A 16803-nucleotide genomic window follows, 5' to 3' on the forward strand; every position below is an offset into this window, starting at 1 on the left:
AATCCGTACTTGTCCTTATTTCTCCCATGCCAAATCGCGTTGAATTGTTGCTGATTATTCTAGCGCCGTTCTCAATGTTGTTTTTTAATGGGGGAGAATTTTCACATTTGGGAAAGAATAACAAAGAGGATTATCTATAAAGCATTTAGAGCCTCGTGGTAAATTATATAGAAATTCTTGGTAGTTTGACTGTAAAAAAAGGCAGACCTGCAAGAACTTTGTCCCAAAAAGTCCAGGACTTCAAATGTGTTGTATTTCAGAAACTGAAGGAATAAAATATTACTACTAAAAGTTGGGAAAGCTCTTACTAGATTATTGATGAAATATTAAAAAAAAAAATCGTTAAATGCCTAAAATAAAAGATATGAAAAACGATTTCCACTCCATAGTAGATAACTTGGAATGCCTGGAATAGGACTTTATTATTTCAAAGGCCTGGAATTAAATGAACAAAATACTTTTAATAAAAATATTTATAAAATTTCGGAAAATGTGAAAAAGTATTGAATTCTCTGAAAAATTTTAAAATTTAGTTACCACTAAAGCAATCTATACAATCGCAACAGCTAAACTAATTGCGTTGTTGCTGCTTATTCGACCGCCAACCTAAAAACCATTTTTCTATCCTATAAAATGTTGCTTTTTTGACCTTATTTACCAATCGAACTAACGTTTTCCCTTATAAGGAAGAAATTGGGCAGTTCATCGGATTTTCTGCTTTTTAATCGACCGTCATATTTGCACCCATTTTATTCCCGTTAAACTGGTTTTTTATATTGTATTTTACTTATTATTATTAATTTTGCTCCCAGTAATCGATTTACACTTAAAACATTGCACAGACCTCTAAAAAGTGTTGTTATTTTTTCCATTGTTTCCACTTTGCACGTGTTAAAGAATCATCTATCCACTGTGCATCTCATGCATGCCGAGTCAATTTTAAATTTTCAATACCATCCATGCAATGCGTACCGTTGTTCTTCTCTCCACAGCTAAATTTGTTGGCTTGTTGCTGCTTATTCGACCGCCATCCCCATAACGATTTCGTGTAAAAGTAATTTACGTTCTACAAATCGATAATAAGCTGATTTCTCGAAGATTAACTAATACAACTGTCTGGAAGAGAGACAACATTAAAATAAAAATAATTCAGGCATTGCATGAAAATATAAACACTGAAGGAATAAAAGTTGAGAAAGCTCTTAAAAGATTATTGATAGACTGTTGATTGCATGAGTATTATCTATACAATCCGTACCATCGTTTTTTTCCACAGATAAATTCATTGGCTTATTGCTACTTATTCGACCGTCGGTCGCCCCTAAACACGGCCAACACACCTTATTGTCGCGGAAAAATTAATAGAAGTGCATATAAGAACATGTATTATTAGACTGTTGCTGCTTATTCGACCGCCGTACCTATTCACATTATGTACTGTTTACGTTGTACGTCATTTATTTCGATAAAAGCATGAAATTGGTATATCTTTAACAACAACAAAATAAGTAGAGGTGTAGGTGATATTTTGAGGAGCAAACAAGAGTGTTGCTGCTTATTTGACCGCCCGTTTTGCTTAATTCGTTTTTTTACATAAATTTCACTTTTCGCTTGTAAAAGGATCACTTTCCTAGTAGCATTATATATTTATAGAGTATAAATAAAATATTTATATATTTTCTTAATTTTTGAGAAGAGACTTTATTAGGGCAAATATTAAAAATAAATATTAGCATTTTGATATGTTTTACATATTATGTTTCGGATTCTATCTCGGATTCGAAGTCTGGTCTTTGCTGACTTTAGTTTTAGCAGTGATTTAGAGTTAGTGCAACAATACCTTAAGTAGCTACATTTACAAATATTTCATATTTATAATAATAATAATAATAATAATAATACATCGTTTATTTGCCCAATTTACAATAAGATATTATATCTTAACTAGATACAAAGATAATAAATATCATATGCTTTAAAATTAAAAAAACATCTTAACCATAATATAGGCAAAAAAAATGTTTTGTAGCTTTAAGCTGGTTCAAAAATTCGAATAAAAAATTTTACTTAAATTTTGCGGGTAAAGAAAAATAAGTTTCGCGAAAAAAATCCCAGAACAAAGGGCTTACCTGACTGGCTCGAATGGATGTCCTGCAAGGCCTTGCACCGTTTGTCCGGTAACATAAATGCCCAAAAGGGCTCTGCGGCGACACGCCAAATTACGTGTCAATCAACGAGAAAATTTTGTTGCGGTCACAATTGACTTGACCGGGCGCTTTATGCTTTAGTTTAAACGAGAAAACGAATTAATGTTAAAAAGATCCAGAACTTGGATGTAATTTTATCCAAGACACTAAATTTTTTTACTTAAAATTGAACTTTAAATTCCAGGAAAAAATTACAAAAATTTCAGTTTTTCAGACATACATACAGACATTATCATTAATATTAAAGTTTTTCCAGACAGTTAAAATAGGTTTTTAATTTTTTTCTAGGAAGTTGAAGTCATTTTTTGACTCTTGGAGGCAGTTTCATCCAAGAATCATTAGTTTCTTTACTTGAAACTGAATTTCATATACCAAGAAGAAATTACAAAAAATAAATGTTTCCAACGAATTGTCTTCAATATTAATGTTTCTCCAGGCAGTTGAAGTTATTTTTTTACAGTGAAGGTCTGGGGCAAAAAAGATGATAATCCAGAAATATGTTTATACACAGATTTAACGAGCGTAGCTAGCTAAATCTGTGGTTTATATCATCTAGTTTTTATATGCACAGGCACTTTAACACTATGTTATTGTATATTATTTAATCTTCAATTTTTCAAAAGTTGTTTTACACAGTGCTTAAGAGGGAATAAACATTTTATTTTATTGCACTAGGTTAAACATATTTTGCTATTAACTCTTCAAAAAGTTGTTATATAAACTTGTTATATTACGAACATTCTATTTACAGGGTGTTTTCGAACAAAATACACATTCCTTAAATTATACATTTTAAATTACGGTGATATAGTTGCAAATATAATTTCTGTTTAAAAAATTGTATTTATTTTTTTATTTGATTACAATATTCTGCAAATACTCATTTAATATTTTGACGTTACTAGAGTCACTGCTAATACATTGTATAAATCACAAAATAGAACTGTAGCATGAATTACTGGGACGATCATTTTAACCTCTCGATATCTTCCATGCAATCCGTACCGTCGTTCTTCTCTCCACAGCTAAATTCGTAGGCTTGTTGCTGCTTATTCGACCGCTGTCCCTAAACTCGTTCTATCATTTGATGACTTGGAATAAATAATGTGCTAAGTGCCAAAGTTATTATTTCGAGATAAACCTTCTTCAAGTAAGTATTTTTCTGTGTACATAATATTTTCGACAAATTTTTGTAAAAAATGTCAGAAAAAAAAAGTTACAAGTTACAAGTTCATAGAGTGCCATTATAAAAATATAAATATTGTGGTAAGTAAATAACGAAAAAAACGCAAAAAATTTAGCTTCTAATTAACGTTAGGATTTAATAGATCCTCATAAAATTGTCTGTTTTCTTCCTTCAAATAAGGAATCATTACCAGCAGATTTTGTTTTTTCTCTTCCGAAATTCTACTCTGGCAGGTTAGCTTTGGCAGAGTCATTTCTGCGATAGCTTCAATTGTAACATTTTTCTTCGAAACCTTCGTTGCTTTCCAAGACTCTATTTCGTTCAGAGTTTCTCGGATTCTGACAAATCCTGGATTTTCTCGGCTAATATTAATCCATTGAGCTTCCGAAATTTGAAGCTTAGATGTTAATGACCTCACGGTTCATTATTGTAACCAGAAATGGGTTCTTTTTCACTGCTGCTATGATCATTTTCACTAAATCCATAGGTACCTCACATTTTTATTGCCTTTTCAATTTGAGCGAAATCCCTGTCGCAGCTCATAGACGAATGACCCGACACTAGATACTTATGATTGATCTCATCGAAATGCCCCTTGGCAACTAAATAAATCCATAAAAACAATAACATTTTGTTTTTATTTTGTCCAGCGCAGTTGTCACTCCAGATTGTTAACTTCCGATTCTGTGTGGGTATACAGTAAAGCCTTGATAGTCCGGACTAATAAAAACGACGCGACGGTGATCCGGATTACTGAAACATGATGTCTTTTTACATACATATATGTTTTTTATTAGGGAATATTATATGTATATAACTAAAAAATTGCCTACAAATATGTGATAAACGAGAAAAACATACAAATTAAAAGGATAAACTAAATTACATGTTTGGTATGTAGTAGGTACATAATAAAGCTAATTAAAAAAGTCTGTAATTTTTGCTTGCTTTACTTTTTCTTGGTTTTTCATAAAAGCCATTTCTTAAAGTCTTTGAAGAACAAGAATATCATGGCATGGCACTCGGTTTTCTTTAGCCCACTTTAAGCATAAATGATGAAGCCCTTCACTGCTTCATCATTTTTGACTCTTTTCTCTCTCCCTTGATTTTCGTCATCATCTTCACATTCTTCGCTGCTGCTATTATGCATTTCGTTGCTTTCTATCTCATCTAATACCAAGTTGTCATCATTTTCAATCCAGTTATTCACTTCATTAGGATTTATCTCGTTTTCACTTAGTGTTTGGAGCATAGCCGAAACATCCGTTAAAGCTCGTAGATTTTCCTGTAATTGCTTTAGCGAAATCAGATCATCGGCTTCGTATTCAAAATCATTACCAAAAACCGTTCCTTTTAGAATTACTTTTCCCAACATTTTTGTAAAAGCTCTACAGTAAGTTTTGACCATGCATTGCTCAGTAAGTATGTTGCAGTTTTCAGACTTAAGGTCTTTAATACCTGGATAACATTTTCTTCATTTTGTGATAAAATGTGCGCCAGACGGCTCTTACGGTAAAACAATTTAGTCAACCTTATGGCATTTTGATCCATGGGTTGCAGCAATGCTGTGCAATTTGGCGGAAGAAAGATTGTTTGGAAATGGCCATCCTCACTTCTCAGTTCTTCTAGCGATCCATGGCTTGAGGCATTGTCAATGATTAAAAGAGCACGTTCAGTTAGATTTTGGCTTCTTAAATACTCTTTTACTTGCCTAATAAACGAATTATGAAACCACTCTTTAAATATTGCAGATGTCATCCAAGCATTGCAGGAATTTTTGTACTCTATGGGTATGGGTACATTTTTAAATGCTCTGGGATTTTTTGCTTTTCCAATGACGAGAATCCTCAATTTGTGAGAACCATCTCCATTTACACATGCGAGGAAAGTAACCCGCTCCTTCATTGTTTTTTCCGGTAACATTTTCCAGTACAACGCTGATTCATCAGTATTGTAAACCTGCGTAGGAATTAAATTCAGGTCTCATTTTCTGTGCCAACATATTTTTAAAAGGCTCAACAGCAGTTTCGTCATTGGATAATTTCTCACCACAAATTTTTAAAGCTCTCAAACCATGTGCAAAATTTGCGATCCAACCTCGACTGGCTGCAAAATTCTCATTTCCATAAACATCGTTGTAGATTTGCTTTGCTTTGGCTGCTAAAATTTCATATGATATGGGAATGTATCTGGAACGTTGCCTGCAAAACCATTCGAGCAATCGCTTTTCCATTCTGGGATATTCAGGTTTTCTTAGTGTTTTCCTAGCTTGTGGCACGCTATCACAACCGCTAATAAAACTAAAAATAAAATACAAAACATTCGTAAAAAAAAGTCTTTAAAAACCTTGGCACATACCTTTTAATGCTCAATTTGTTCTTTTTAATATCCGAAATTGTGGATGTGCCTACATCGTATTCACTAGCTAAGGCTTTACCACTCACGTCACGTTCAGTATATCAAGCTTTTGTTTTAAAGATAATGTTTTATGCTTTCGTCTTGGAGCCATATTCTCCAGAATTGGTGTAGGAAAGCCAGGAAGCAATAACTGTCGACTGTAATACCTATGTAACGTTAAAAACTAAACTTTCGCAAACTACCAATCAATTTAAACTTGTCAAAGCCTGCAAAACGGCTGAAAACAGCGCGATCCGGATTATCGCGTACAAGCGAATCCGGACTATAACAAACATAATAGCGGCAAAATTCGTGTTCGGACTACTGAAGCATCCGGAGTAACGCATGTCCAGATTATCAAGGCTCTACTGTATTAGTGAAAGCTTTCAGTACACACGACGCAATTTCGTTCCCTCCACGTCCTGTTATACCTTCGTGCCACAAAAACATGAAGCCAGTGTTATTGACCCCTAGGTGAACACAATGGTTGTAGTTGGAGAGCTGTCACATGTAATACATCTAACTATGAGATTAAGTTGGCAATGATAAGACCTGCTCTAAGTCCATTGAGACTGTCATGCTGTCACTGGTGGGTTGCTGGCAGTTTTGAAGGTCTTTTCTCGTTGCTTCTACAGCTGCTTTCCTGTGGTGGAGTTCTAATTTAATTTTAGCATCTGCCTTTGTGGGATCTTTTGTTTGCATGTGCAGTAAATCACAGGTATCAGTTCTAGGCTTGCAAAAACTAAACTTGGGAAAATTATTTTTGAACATTTCAAAATAAAAACGATAACCCACTGTTGAATCAGGATGAGCAACCTAAACGCAGAGTAAAGTCTATTTATATTAAAATCGGAGCTCACTGCTTCTCGCTTTTTGAACTGTTGTAATGTCCTAAGTCTCTGGGAAATTCGTTTATATGACCAATAACCAGTGCATTATTTTCCCGCGTAAACTTCCGATACAGCTGTTTATTACCTCTCCTTTCCTTGTAAACTGAATCTCCCCGTTTTTTCAACTTAGCCAAGGTTTCAGTTTGTCTCCGAGTTAATCCAAACACCACGCAAAAGGTCCTCCTACACACCTGTAAAATGTTGCCCTCTCCATTGGGCAAGATAAAGAAAAATGTAGCCTTCTACTTGCTTCTGGGCCCTCGTAGTATCCATGCCTTTTTGTATAAGACTCATTGAATACGTATTTTGCTTTACGTTGTCATTCAGACCGTAAAATTCATGAAAAAGCTTCAATTTTTGTTCATGCGATATCTTTTGACAGTTTAACTTGCATTTGCACAATATCTAAAACAAAGTAAATAAAATTGCAAGATCACTGTCAAAAAATAAGAACAATATTCGACTAACCTTGTTTTCAGGAGGCTGCTTAGCAGCAACTGTCTTATTATTTTTTATTGTAAAATATTCTTCTCCAGCACTTCTTTTTTCCTGTCGTTGCTTTTGCTTACTGCACTGTCTAGTAGTAGTATCAGTATTAGTATTCATTCTTGTATTATCGTGAAACTGTACAGAACGAGAACGAGAACACAGACACCACCAAAACAGCGTAGAAACTGCCGCCTGCAGCACAGAAAACAAGATTATATTTATTGGCACTTAACTCATTTTTTACCGGCGGCGTTTCGGCGTTTGACAACGACGCACTCTGTTGGGATTTTTTAAAGTACAATTTAATAGTCATGGCACTTAGCCCTTTTTATATGTTGGTTATGGCACCTAGAAAACTGATTTTTTGGCACTTAGCACATTATTTATTTCAATTCTTCATTTGTATGTAATTTTGTTTCTAACCTTTTTTGAGTTGGGTTATTGCTGCTTATTCGACTGCGACTTCCATGCACATTTTTCACCACTTAAATACGCAATTTTACTTCCAACAACAGCCGATAACCGCATAAAAAATCGAGGAGCAAACAAGAGTGTTACTACTTATTCGACCGTCAATCCCTCGTATAAATTACCAAATAAGCAACCATTGACAGGTGAATTTAACTAAACAATTTCACCTGATCTCATCATCAAAGTGGTATGGCGTAATCGGGTCGTACGCCACATGCGGTAAGTGGATCGTATCGTGAATGTTAAAGAGATAAAAATAAACAATTTTGTCTTTGGTATTATTTAGGTGCGGTAATAAAAGAAGAAAAAAAAATACTCACTCGGGATCGTTAAAAGTTAAGGTCAATGGAAACGATGGTACCGCCGATGCGATCGGTCGGGTCGCAAGGTTTCTAATATCTCCATAAGTCAACATAGAAACACTTTAGTTTAATTAGAAGCGAATTAACATAAATATCGATTTCGGGCGAGTCAAGACACCTGGAACTAATCGATGCGACACGAAACGTACGCTGATTTATTTTGTAATTAATGAAACAATAAATTAGGTATATGTACCAGACCAGATAATATTTAAATTAATCGCAATTTAAATTGCCGGTAATTTATTTTAGTACCCAAATACATATTAATATCAATGTCGTATCGGATCAAGTTTAATAATAATCCACTTTCGGATTGAAAACATTAGTGGCTTAGAACGCTCGTTTTATTTAGATAAAAGAAATTAATTAACATTTGCCGTTGTTATAGCTTAATGGAGTATTTTTTTGAGAGGTGAGATGTTGGCAGACAATGAGGGTGCAGCAACATTCTGCACCGATTAATCGCAAGATTAATTATAACTCACCGCTAGTAAAATGATGAATTGAGTTTTTTTTTATAATCTAGGCAGTTTAAAATGTTTTTTTTTTAAATTTATTGATCGAATGTGCCCTGTGGGTTCCTTATTGGTCACTCTGCTTGAATTCTTTGACTCTAATGACATTTTTTAAGCAGTGAGATATCGATAATGACTGCGCACAATCTTGCGCCGATGTACCTTAAAAAACGCATAAAGTTCATAAACGATCATATTGTTTATAGCTTAAAGCATAATCTATTAATACTAAATATTTATCAAGTAAATATTTTTGGACGACGTCACTGGTAAAGATTCTTTGCGTCGATGGAATTAACAATGCGATGTTGCAAAGTTGTTACCTTTTTCTCTAGTATACGTAATCTTCATTCATATAACTTTAAATATTGACTATTTGTTTGTCGTATTTTATTAAAAAGGAACAGTAGTATTGTTTTGTGCATTACATCAAGAGAGATGTTGCAAGCAAACAAACTGCCCGTAATTCCACGTCAATGCTAGTCTTTCAATATTCTAAGATTAAAAGGCTTAATAATATGAGAGGTGTCTCTATAAACCAGGAGAAATAACTTATTTAAATACAATAATTTATATATAAGTTGATGATGGTCGGCAAAGAACGAAACTTCGGATATCAACTATTTATGCACCAAGTTGTAGAGCACAAAAAGTGGCAATGAAAAAGTGTTTTTTGTTCTTTGATGTCTCTTAAAATAATGCCAGAAAAAAATAAAAACCAAATCACACATTTTCGCTTTTTTTCCGGATATATTTCCGAAGCATTTGGAATTTTGCCAATTTTTAAATGTTATTTTAAAGGGCTTTAAATTATGCTTCTTTTCCTCCATTTAACCGACCCTGTATCTCTTACGCTTTCCGAAATCTAGCTAGCTAAATGCTAGCGCATCATTGGGATTTCGGAATGTTGTTCGCTATGTTGCTTTAGGAACATATTAAGAGGCTCTTAAAATCAAAAAGTATTTAAAAAAACAAAGTTGATGACGACAGCAAAAAAAACGAAACGTCGGTTTTAAAATCTGACAACACCATTTTGTAAAATAGAGAAAGTTACAATGAGAATAAGAAATTTATTTTGTTATATCCATTTAAAAAGAGTCGTAAAAAAATAAAAATGAAATTGCGAATATTCGTTTTTTTTCAAACATCTTTGAAAGTAGTAGGAATTTTGGAAATTTAAAAACGTTTTATAAGCATCAAATTACGCAACTTTGCCTCCATTCAACCGACCTCCTATCTCTTATCTCTTGTAGTTTACCAGATCCCAATGACGAAGCTCGATTTTGGAACACCCTATACAGAAAAAAATCATAAAACGCTAAATTAGAAACTCTCTAATCTCAAAAAAACACTATTTATGAAAATAAATAAAAATGCAAGAATTCGTATACTATTTATTTTTGAGACACCCTGTATAATAATATTCAAAATCTAAAGGGGTAAATTTAAGAGCAACCTTATACCAAAAAAACAATATTTATGAAAAGAATAAATAAAAATTTTATTAATTATAAAACAATAATAGGTATTCACTTTTGTGTTTCATAAAATATTGTTATTTAAAAGTTTTTTTACAAAAATGTGTTTTTAGTTTTTGTTACCGCCTAAAATCGGAAATTAGTAATTAATTATAAAAAATCTTTACCTTTATAGTTATTAAAACCTTCCTTCATAATTAATGTGTCTCTCTTCCTGGTATCAACGGTGTTTTTTTCTAACTCGAATTATCAAGCTTGCAGAACAATAAAAATTTCTATTGCGTAAATGGCTGCTATCAAGAGATTTGTTTCTTTTAGAATAATGACAAATAAAATCTTTGCGAGAGGCGATTTTAGTGACGTTTGGATATCTATGATTAACAATCCAATCTGTTTTAGTCTCCGTTGAATACTTCTGCAGCCAATTGTTACATGAACGCGATAGCCGCCATACAGTATTTAAAATCAGTGTCAATATCCGTAAGCATCTGTACATGTATAGCCACTACAAAAGCTTGGTGATTTCGACACTCTGGTGTCCAAATCTGTAAATGTACTGTTTTTGCAAAACCTCACCGATTTCAACACCCTGGTGTCAACACATGCTAGCATCTGTAAATATGCCACCCGGTATAAGAGGATCCTTGAAGACAATCACTTAATTTACAATTTTGCTAATGCTACTTAAGATTGTAGATCGAACAGTAGAAGAGATATGAACGATTTTGTGTCGAAGAGAGTGATCATGTAGAAAATTTTTGACAGGCAAAACCAGAACTACAAAATATGGTGCAGCAAAATTCCCTTATAGTGACGATAATATAACGTCATTTGAATGACAATTAAAAGGAGAACTTACATTAATGTTTCTAGAATGTAAATATTGACGTATAAAAGAAGTTAGTGAATCACTGTGATCAAATGAGTGAATCATTTGATACGTTAAAACCATATTTGCATCTTACCGGCATGGTGTCTTGTGTTGCCAAATTGGATATTTTCTAGCTAGATCCAGTGGATTTAGTTTCGATTTAGGATGTTCCTATATTAAAATAGTAAAAATATTATTTAGCGGTTACCATTTTTAGACAGAATAAATCATTCTGTTCTACGGTTTGTGGTAGTGCTGAGACATCGCAATGAAACATCGATGTTTATCATCGATGGTGACATCGAAAGGTAACATCGATGCTTTACAAACATGGATTGCAAAGCGTCGATGTTTTCCTGACATCGATGTTAAGCACCAATGTCCATATCTCGGCTTCTATGAGTCCTATCAGAAAAATTTCAATGATTTTGTCTTAGTTTTATCATTCTGAATCCAACGAGACCATCCGTGAGGTCGTAGCTTTTATATAAGCTGAGATATCGCACTTTTGGCCTCAAAAACGAGGTCGAAAAATGACTTTTTCCGAATTTTCAAAGTGCTCTCATTTCCTTAGTTCTAAGGCCGTATTTTTGAAACCATTCGAATGATTCGCATACGGAATTAGAGGATTTCGCACAAAAAATCGATATTCGTATTTTCGACCGCTTTGTATGCGAACTTTTTCACATGCAGTGTCTCGAATGGGTATATACCATTCGAATTTTAAAATTCGTGTGCGATCTGCCACTTGTCTTGTTTTGATTCCAAACAAGCTTTGTTTTTTCTTTTAAATTTGCGTGAGTTCGTTAAGTATTTTCGTTGTGTTTTTTATTGTTTATTGAAAAAAAACTTACCAAAAATCAAATGGCAAGATTAAACAATCTTGTGCAAAGAAACGTTGATTTAATATATTATAAAATCAGTTAGTAACAGTAGTATACGATAAAATTTTCAAAAAATAACGACCAAGTATGTACGTCCCAAATATGACTATTTAAAATCAAAGAACTGCCAAAATAAAAAATACGCTTATAAAAATTTAAGATATGAGGCATTCGAAGACCATTTGCAAAACACAGTTAATAACATTCTTTCATTTGGAATAATTGCTTTTCATCCTACTGTATCCTTCTTGATAATATACGATTTAACTAATATTAAGAAAAAACTAGAAACATTTATGTTCATTTCAAGTCACTTGAACTTGCAATCACTATTTCACTCAAACGTTTCTTCTTTTTCTTTTTTTCTTATCATTGAGCAATAATACCAAAAATGCGGCGGCATATTACTCTTCGTGCAAAATAGTCGTTTCATCAATTCAACCAATTAATTGATATTACGTTGAATGTTATTTGTTAGTTAAATGACGTTGATAGCCAGGAACTGGCTAGGACCGACAGTTGCTGGACAGCCGATTAACTTTAGACTTACATCCACACAGTTGATATTACAATTAAAACATCACAGAATAGATTAAGTTAATAATAGGTTAGGTAAACTCAATTTCTCACGGGTAAAATAAGATGCTCACATTTTTATTCTACTCACTAATGTATATGTTGTTATATTTATACAATGTTCATCCTCAGAGGCTCAGAATTAGAGTAAATGATTATTGAAAGGATGAAGAAAGTAGACTTTAAGTCAGATTGATAAATTCGTGTTGTATTATTTGATAAAAAAAGGTGTTGCTTTTCATGTGATTTTTTCTGGGCTTTTCACTTTCGCAGGTATTTAAAGTAAGATTAGGAGTACCACAAGGAACTCGCTGAGCGCTCCTTATATTCTTGCTTTTTGATTTTTACACCAATCAAAATGCGAAATGTTTTTGCTGATGATCTAAAGGGTGGTCCAGTTTAAACGTCATTAATTTTAATACGTGATCGAGAATTTAAAAAGAAATTGACTTTCGTCATTTAATTTTTCACAAAAATATTTAATAACAAAGATACAGTTAAAGTTAAGAATAATTATTTTTTTATTTATCATAACTTTTAAACTACCAGCTCAATTTTAATTAAATTTCGCTTGCAGGTTATTGTAGTGAATTGTCAGTTACTGATGAAGCCAATTTTTTAAAAAAGTGGCGTAACATATGGAGGGACTTGGTCCTTTTTTGCCTCAAATCTGCGAGACGATAAAATATTTTTTTATAGGAAGTCAACTGTTTGATTCTCCATTTAGTTTGGAAAAAAAGTTACTCTTGCAAAATTGCAAAATGCAAAATTTTGATTAACTGTTTTTAAAATAACTTAGTTTAATTGTACAGAAACGCCAGTTAAAATGCTGCAAGAACTTTGAAAAAAAAAGAAAATTTAAAATAGGCTTGAATCTTAAGAGACCAATTTTCTTTTTTTTATTAATTTTCGCAACATTTTAGCAGGAATTTTTGAACAATTAAATTAAGATATTTTAAAAACAGTACCTTAAGTCATAATTTTGCAGGAGTAACTTTTTTTCCAAATTAAATGGAGAATCTAACAGTTGACTTCTTATAAAAAAATATTTTATCGCCTCGCTTCATCAGTAATTGACAATTTACTACAATAACCTGCATGCGAAATTTAATTAAACCTAAACTGGTAGTTTAAAAGATATGATAAATGATAAAATAATTATTCCTAACTTTAACACCCTATATCTTTGTTAGTAAAAATTTCTGAGAAAAATGTTATAATGAAAGTCTATTTCTTTTTAAATTCTCTATAAAGTATTAAAATTAATGACGTTTAAACTAGACCATCCTGTATAAAGCAATTTATTGTGAAGATAGGCATACAACCTATGGGCATACATCTATTTCTGTTAACAGCCTTCCTGCTTTATCTGTTGCAGCTAAGAGTCTTGATGTTTTTTTGTATGAAAAGTTTACCTTCTTGGCTCACAAAACAGTCTAATAAAATTGTTCTCAGGACTTGATTTTTCATTAAATAAAATTAAATTGCTGTATAGTTCTCGTATGTAAATCAATTCTTGAGTATATATATCATTTGTTTGAAGGAGCTTTGTTTTATCATTCGTTTTATGGTAATTTAATTTTTGTCATCATCCCTTTTACCAGGTTCATCAGGATGTAATAAAAAAAGTACAGAATAAGGTTTATGATTTGCTGCTTTAAATTGCATAAAATAACGACCAGGCGTTTCGAAAATATTAACAAAAAACCTTCTTCAATAGGAATTATAAAACACCCTGTAACATGAAAACGATTTACTTTTCAAGATTTCTGTATATATGAAGTTTTTGTCTTATTTTTAGTAAAAGATGCGGCTGGTAAAATATTGCGATGTAATTTCGGGACACCCTGTATACTCGCTTATCATGATGGTGGAGTTTCCTAACAACTCACCGCTGATGAAATGATGTACGAGTAACAACCAAAAATAAAGCTGACGTACAGCAAATCATAGGCCTAATCAAGACCATTCAACTTCCGTTTTGAACACCATTGGCCGATAATTAACGATTCCTTAAGTTGTTTAACCGCATAATTGTACGGCTGTCTAATAAATCAATTAACTTTTATTGCTAATTACTAATTCTGAAAATTAGAATCTCTTAATATTAGATCATGATGATGATGATGATGATGATGATGGTAATTAAACCCTTGAAACGGTTTTTTTTTCTTAAATATAAAAGTTAACAATGCGACATAATCCGTTTCAACGAAACGGTAAAATGCCACCGAGATCTCCTTTCCATGGCCTTAAGCGCGAAGTTTTTTCACGCGGTCTATATCGAGAGACAAATATATTACAAAATAACATTCCTGAGATTTTATTTCACTCCCACGCGCGGGGTACACCTCTTTTTTTTTTCAACAATTGATCAAGGTGGTAGTAGATTCCGTCTCGTTTTGGCATCCTTTTTTTAGATACGCATTTTTTATGGGATGAGATGTCTCCCTCTTTGCTGTTCTTCCATATGACCACCAGTAAAAATTCTTTTATTTTCAGATCTTATGGACAGCCTTATCAGTAGCTTTAGGTTTAGAATTAAAAGGTGAATACATCCGTGGAGTTCCTTGTATAAAGCGCCATCAGCAACTGTTCTGCCCTAAGGCAGGAAACTCATACCCTTTGTAAGTACTTGCAAGAATTAAACAAACATATAATAAAGGAAATGTTTTTTTGAAACAGAGATAGGATAGAGCTGTTCATAGACGAAAACAAAGCATTAATGAAACGAATGTACGGGGAGTTCACTGTGCCGGACTTAGAAGACGGTCCACCATCGGTGGGTACGAAACAGAAACGTTCAATAAAACCGGGGGTGCCCGATTTGCACTTCGAACCGGGGCCAAACCCCGAATCCGCCACAGAGAAGTCTCACAAGAGGAAAACGCGACAGAACTTTAAAAATATGAACTTTAATATTGGGAAAAATAACGAAAGTGGCCGGTAAGTTATTGTTAAACGTTCAAACTATTAGAATCTTTGATGTGCCGCGAATAGTCCGTGTGCCTATGTTGCTTGTATTGTCACATGGCATGCATGTTATTCGAAATCTAGTTGCTATTATGCCAAATACATTCTCTACGATTCGTCTGGCTCTTGAGAGACGATAATTGTAAATACGATTAATACCAGGTTGATTTCTAAATGGATATGGTTTTATTAAATATGGTTTAAGCGCAAAGGTATCATCGACAACGACTAAATATAGTACTTGCTTTGTACGCCCAGGTAATGGCTCTGGGGGAGGCAAATTTATTGTATTTTCTTGCAAGGCTGTTGCTATTATTAAAAAATCCTCCATCAGATACTCTCCCATTCGCTCCAATATCGGCATATGTAATTCTATAATTAGCATCGGCAAGTGCCAGGAGAACAATACTATTTGTCCCTTTATAATTATAGTAATAACTTCCACTGCCAGAAGGTGCTTGTATAACAATATGCTTTCCGTCTAATGCTCCCAAACAATGAGGGAAGTTCCATTTTTCTTCAAACTGTTTTGCAATCTTTTTCCATTCTGTAGTAGGTACCTAAAAGTTGAGCTTTTATTACATTTTGTAGGATGTATCAGAAAAGGCAGCTGAAACGTAGTTGCAAGAGTCAAGTCAGGCAACTGAGGTAACGCCCAAGACTGCCATTACTAACGACAATGTCATGCTATGGAAAAAGCCATCACCGAACCTAATAAGCCATCCGATGAATATGATATATTTGGAGAATTCGTTGCTTCTTTAATAAGAAATTTAAAATTTGACCAGAATAAAAGGAAATTAAAACGAATAATTCAGAAAGCTATTTTAGACATGTCCGAAATGGACGATAATGAAAGAAGTTTATCAGCTACCTCAACACACTCACATACATCAGTCAGTTCCAATAATTTTGACGGTCATTTTTATTCTGTTTCATCACCACCACATTTAACCCAATTGACTCAGTCACATTCACAAACATCTTACACTGTTCAGTATCAAGAATTAGGTAAATAAATCGTTTTATTAATTTTACCTTAAGGTATTCATTTGTAGTGCCTCGTTCAGAGCCTGACAACATTCCGGAATTATCGCTGAGATCGTGCATAACTTACCTGTGGCCAAAAACCTCAACTTGGTTTGATGGATTCACGCATATTTGTATCCAATTTTGATATTTTGTCGGCAATTAAATGCAGTAAAAAGTTAAAATCGGTTTCTGACATACGCACGAGATTTTTAAATTTGTTTGGATCTTCACTTCTTAACTCGTCTAACAACATCGCATAAGCGCCAAGAGTAGGCCTTCTTGCTATCCATTCTTTCACGCAAATTCTTTTCCTAGTCTTTTTTGGAAAATTGTACTAAGGACAACAACCAATCACTCTATCCCATGTATACACCCAAAATCACTTGCCGCAAGTATTGTCTAGCTAGAGCACTTGCCGATAGAAATTGCTGCAAAAATTTGCTTCAGTGTAAACACTTCCACAAGTTAC

The 16803-nt window shown here is 33.3% G+C and overlaps 1 protein-coding gene across 2 annotated transcripts in view; it reads left to right on the forward strand.

Annotated features, from left to right (window-relative positions):
- Positions 1-16803, forward strand: part of LOC126747099 (protein spaetzle 3) — a 94286-nt gene that overhangs the window by 65165 nt on the left and 12318 nt on the right. For both annotated transcript variants that reach the window (XM_050455595.1, XM_050455597.1), the window contains exons 3-4: positions 14832-14956; positions 15015-15275. In XM_050455595.1, the coding sequence (XP_050311552.1) occupies positions 14832-14956; positions 15015-15275 (386 nt within the window). The remainder of the gene's footprint in view (positions 1-14831; positions 14957-15014; positions 15276-16803) is intronic.

Source organism: Anthonomus grandis, chromosome 18 (genome assembly GCF_022605725.1).
Source record: "Anthonomus grandis grandis chromosome 18, icAntGran1.3, whole genome shotgun sequence".
NCBI classification, from domain to species: Eukaryota; Metazoa; Arthropoda; class Insecta; order Coleoptera; family Curculionidae; genus Anthonomus; species Anthonomus grandis.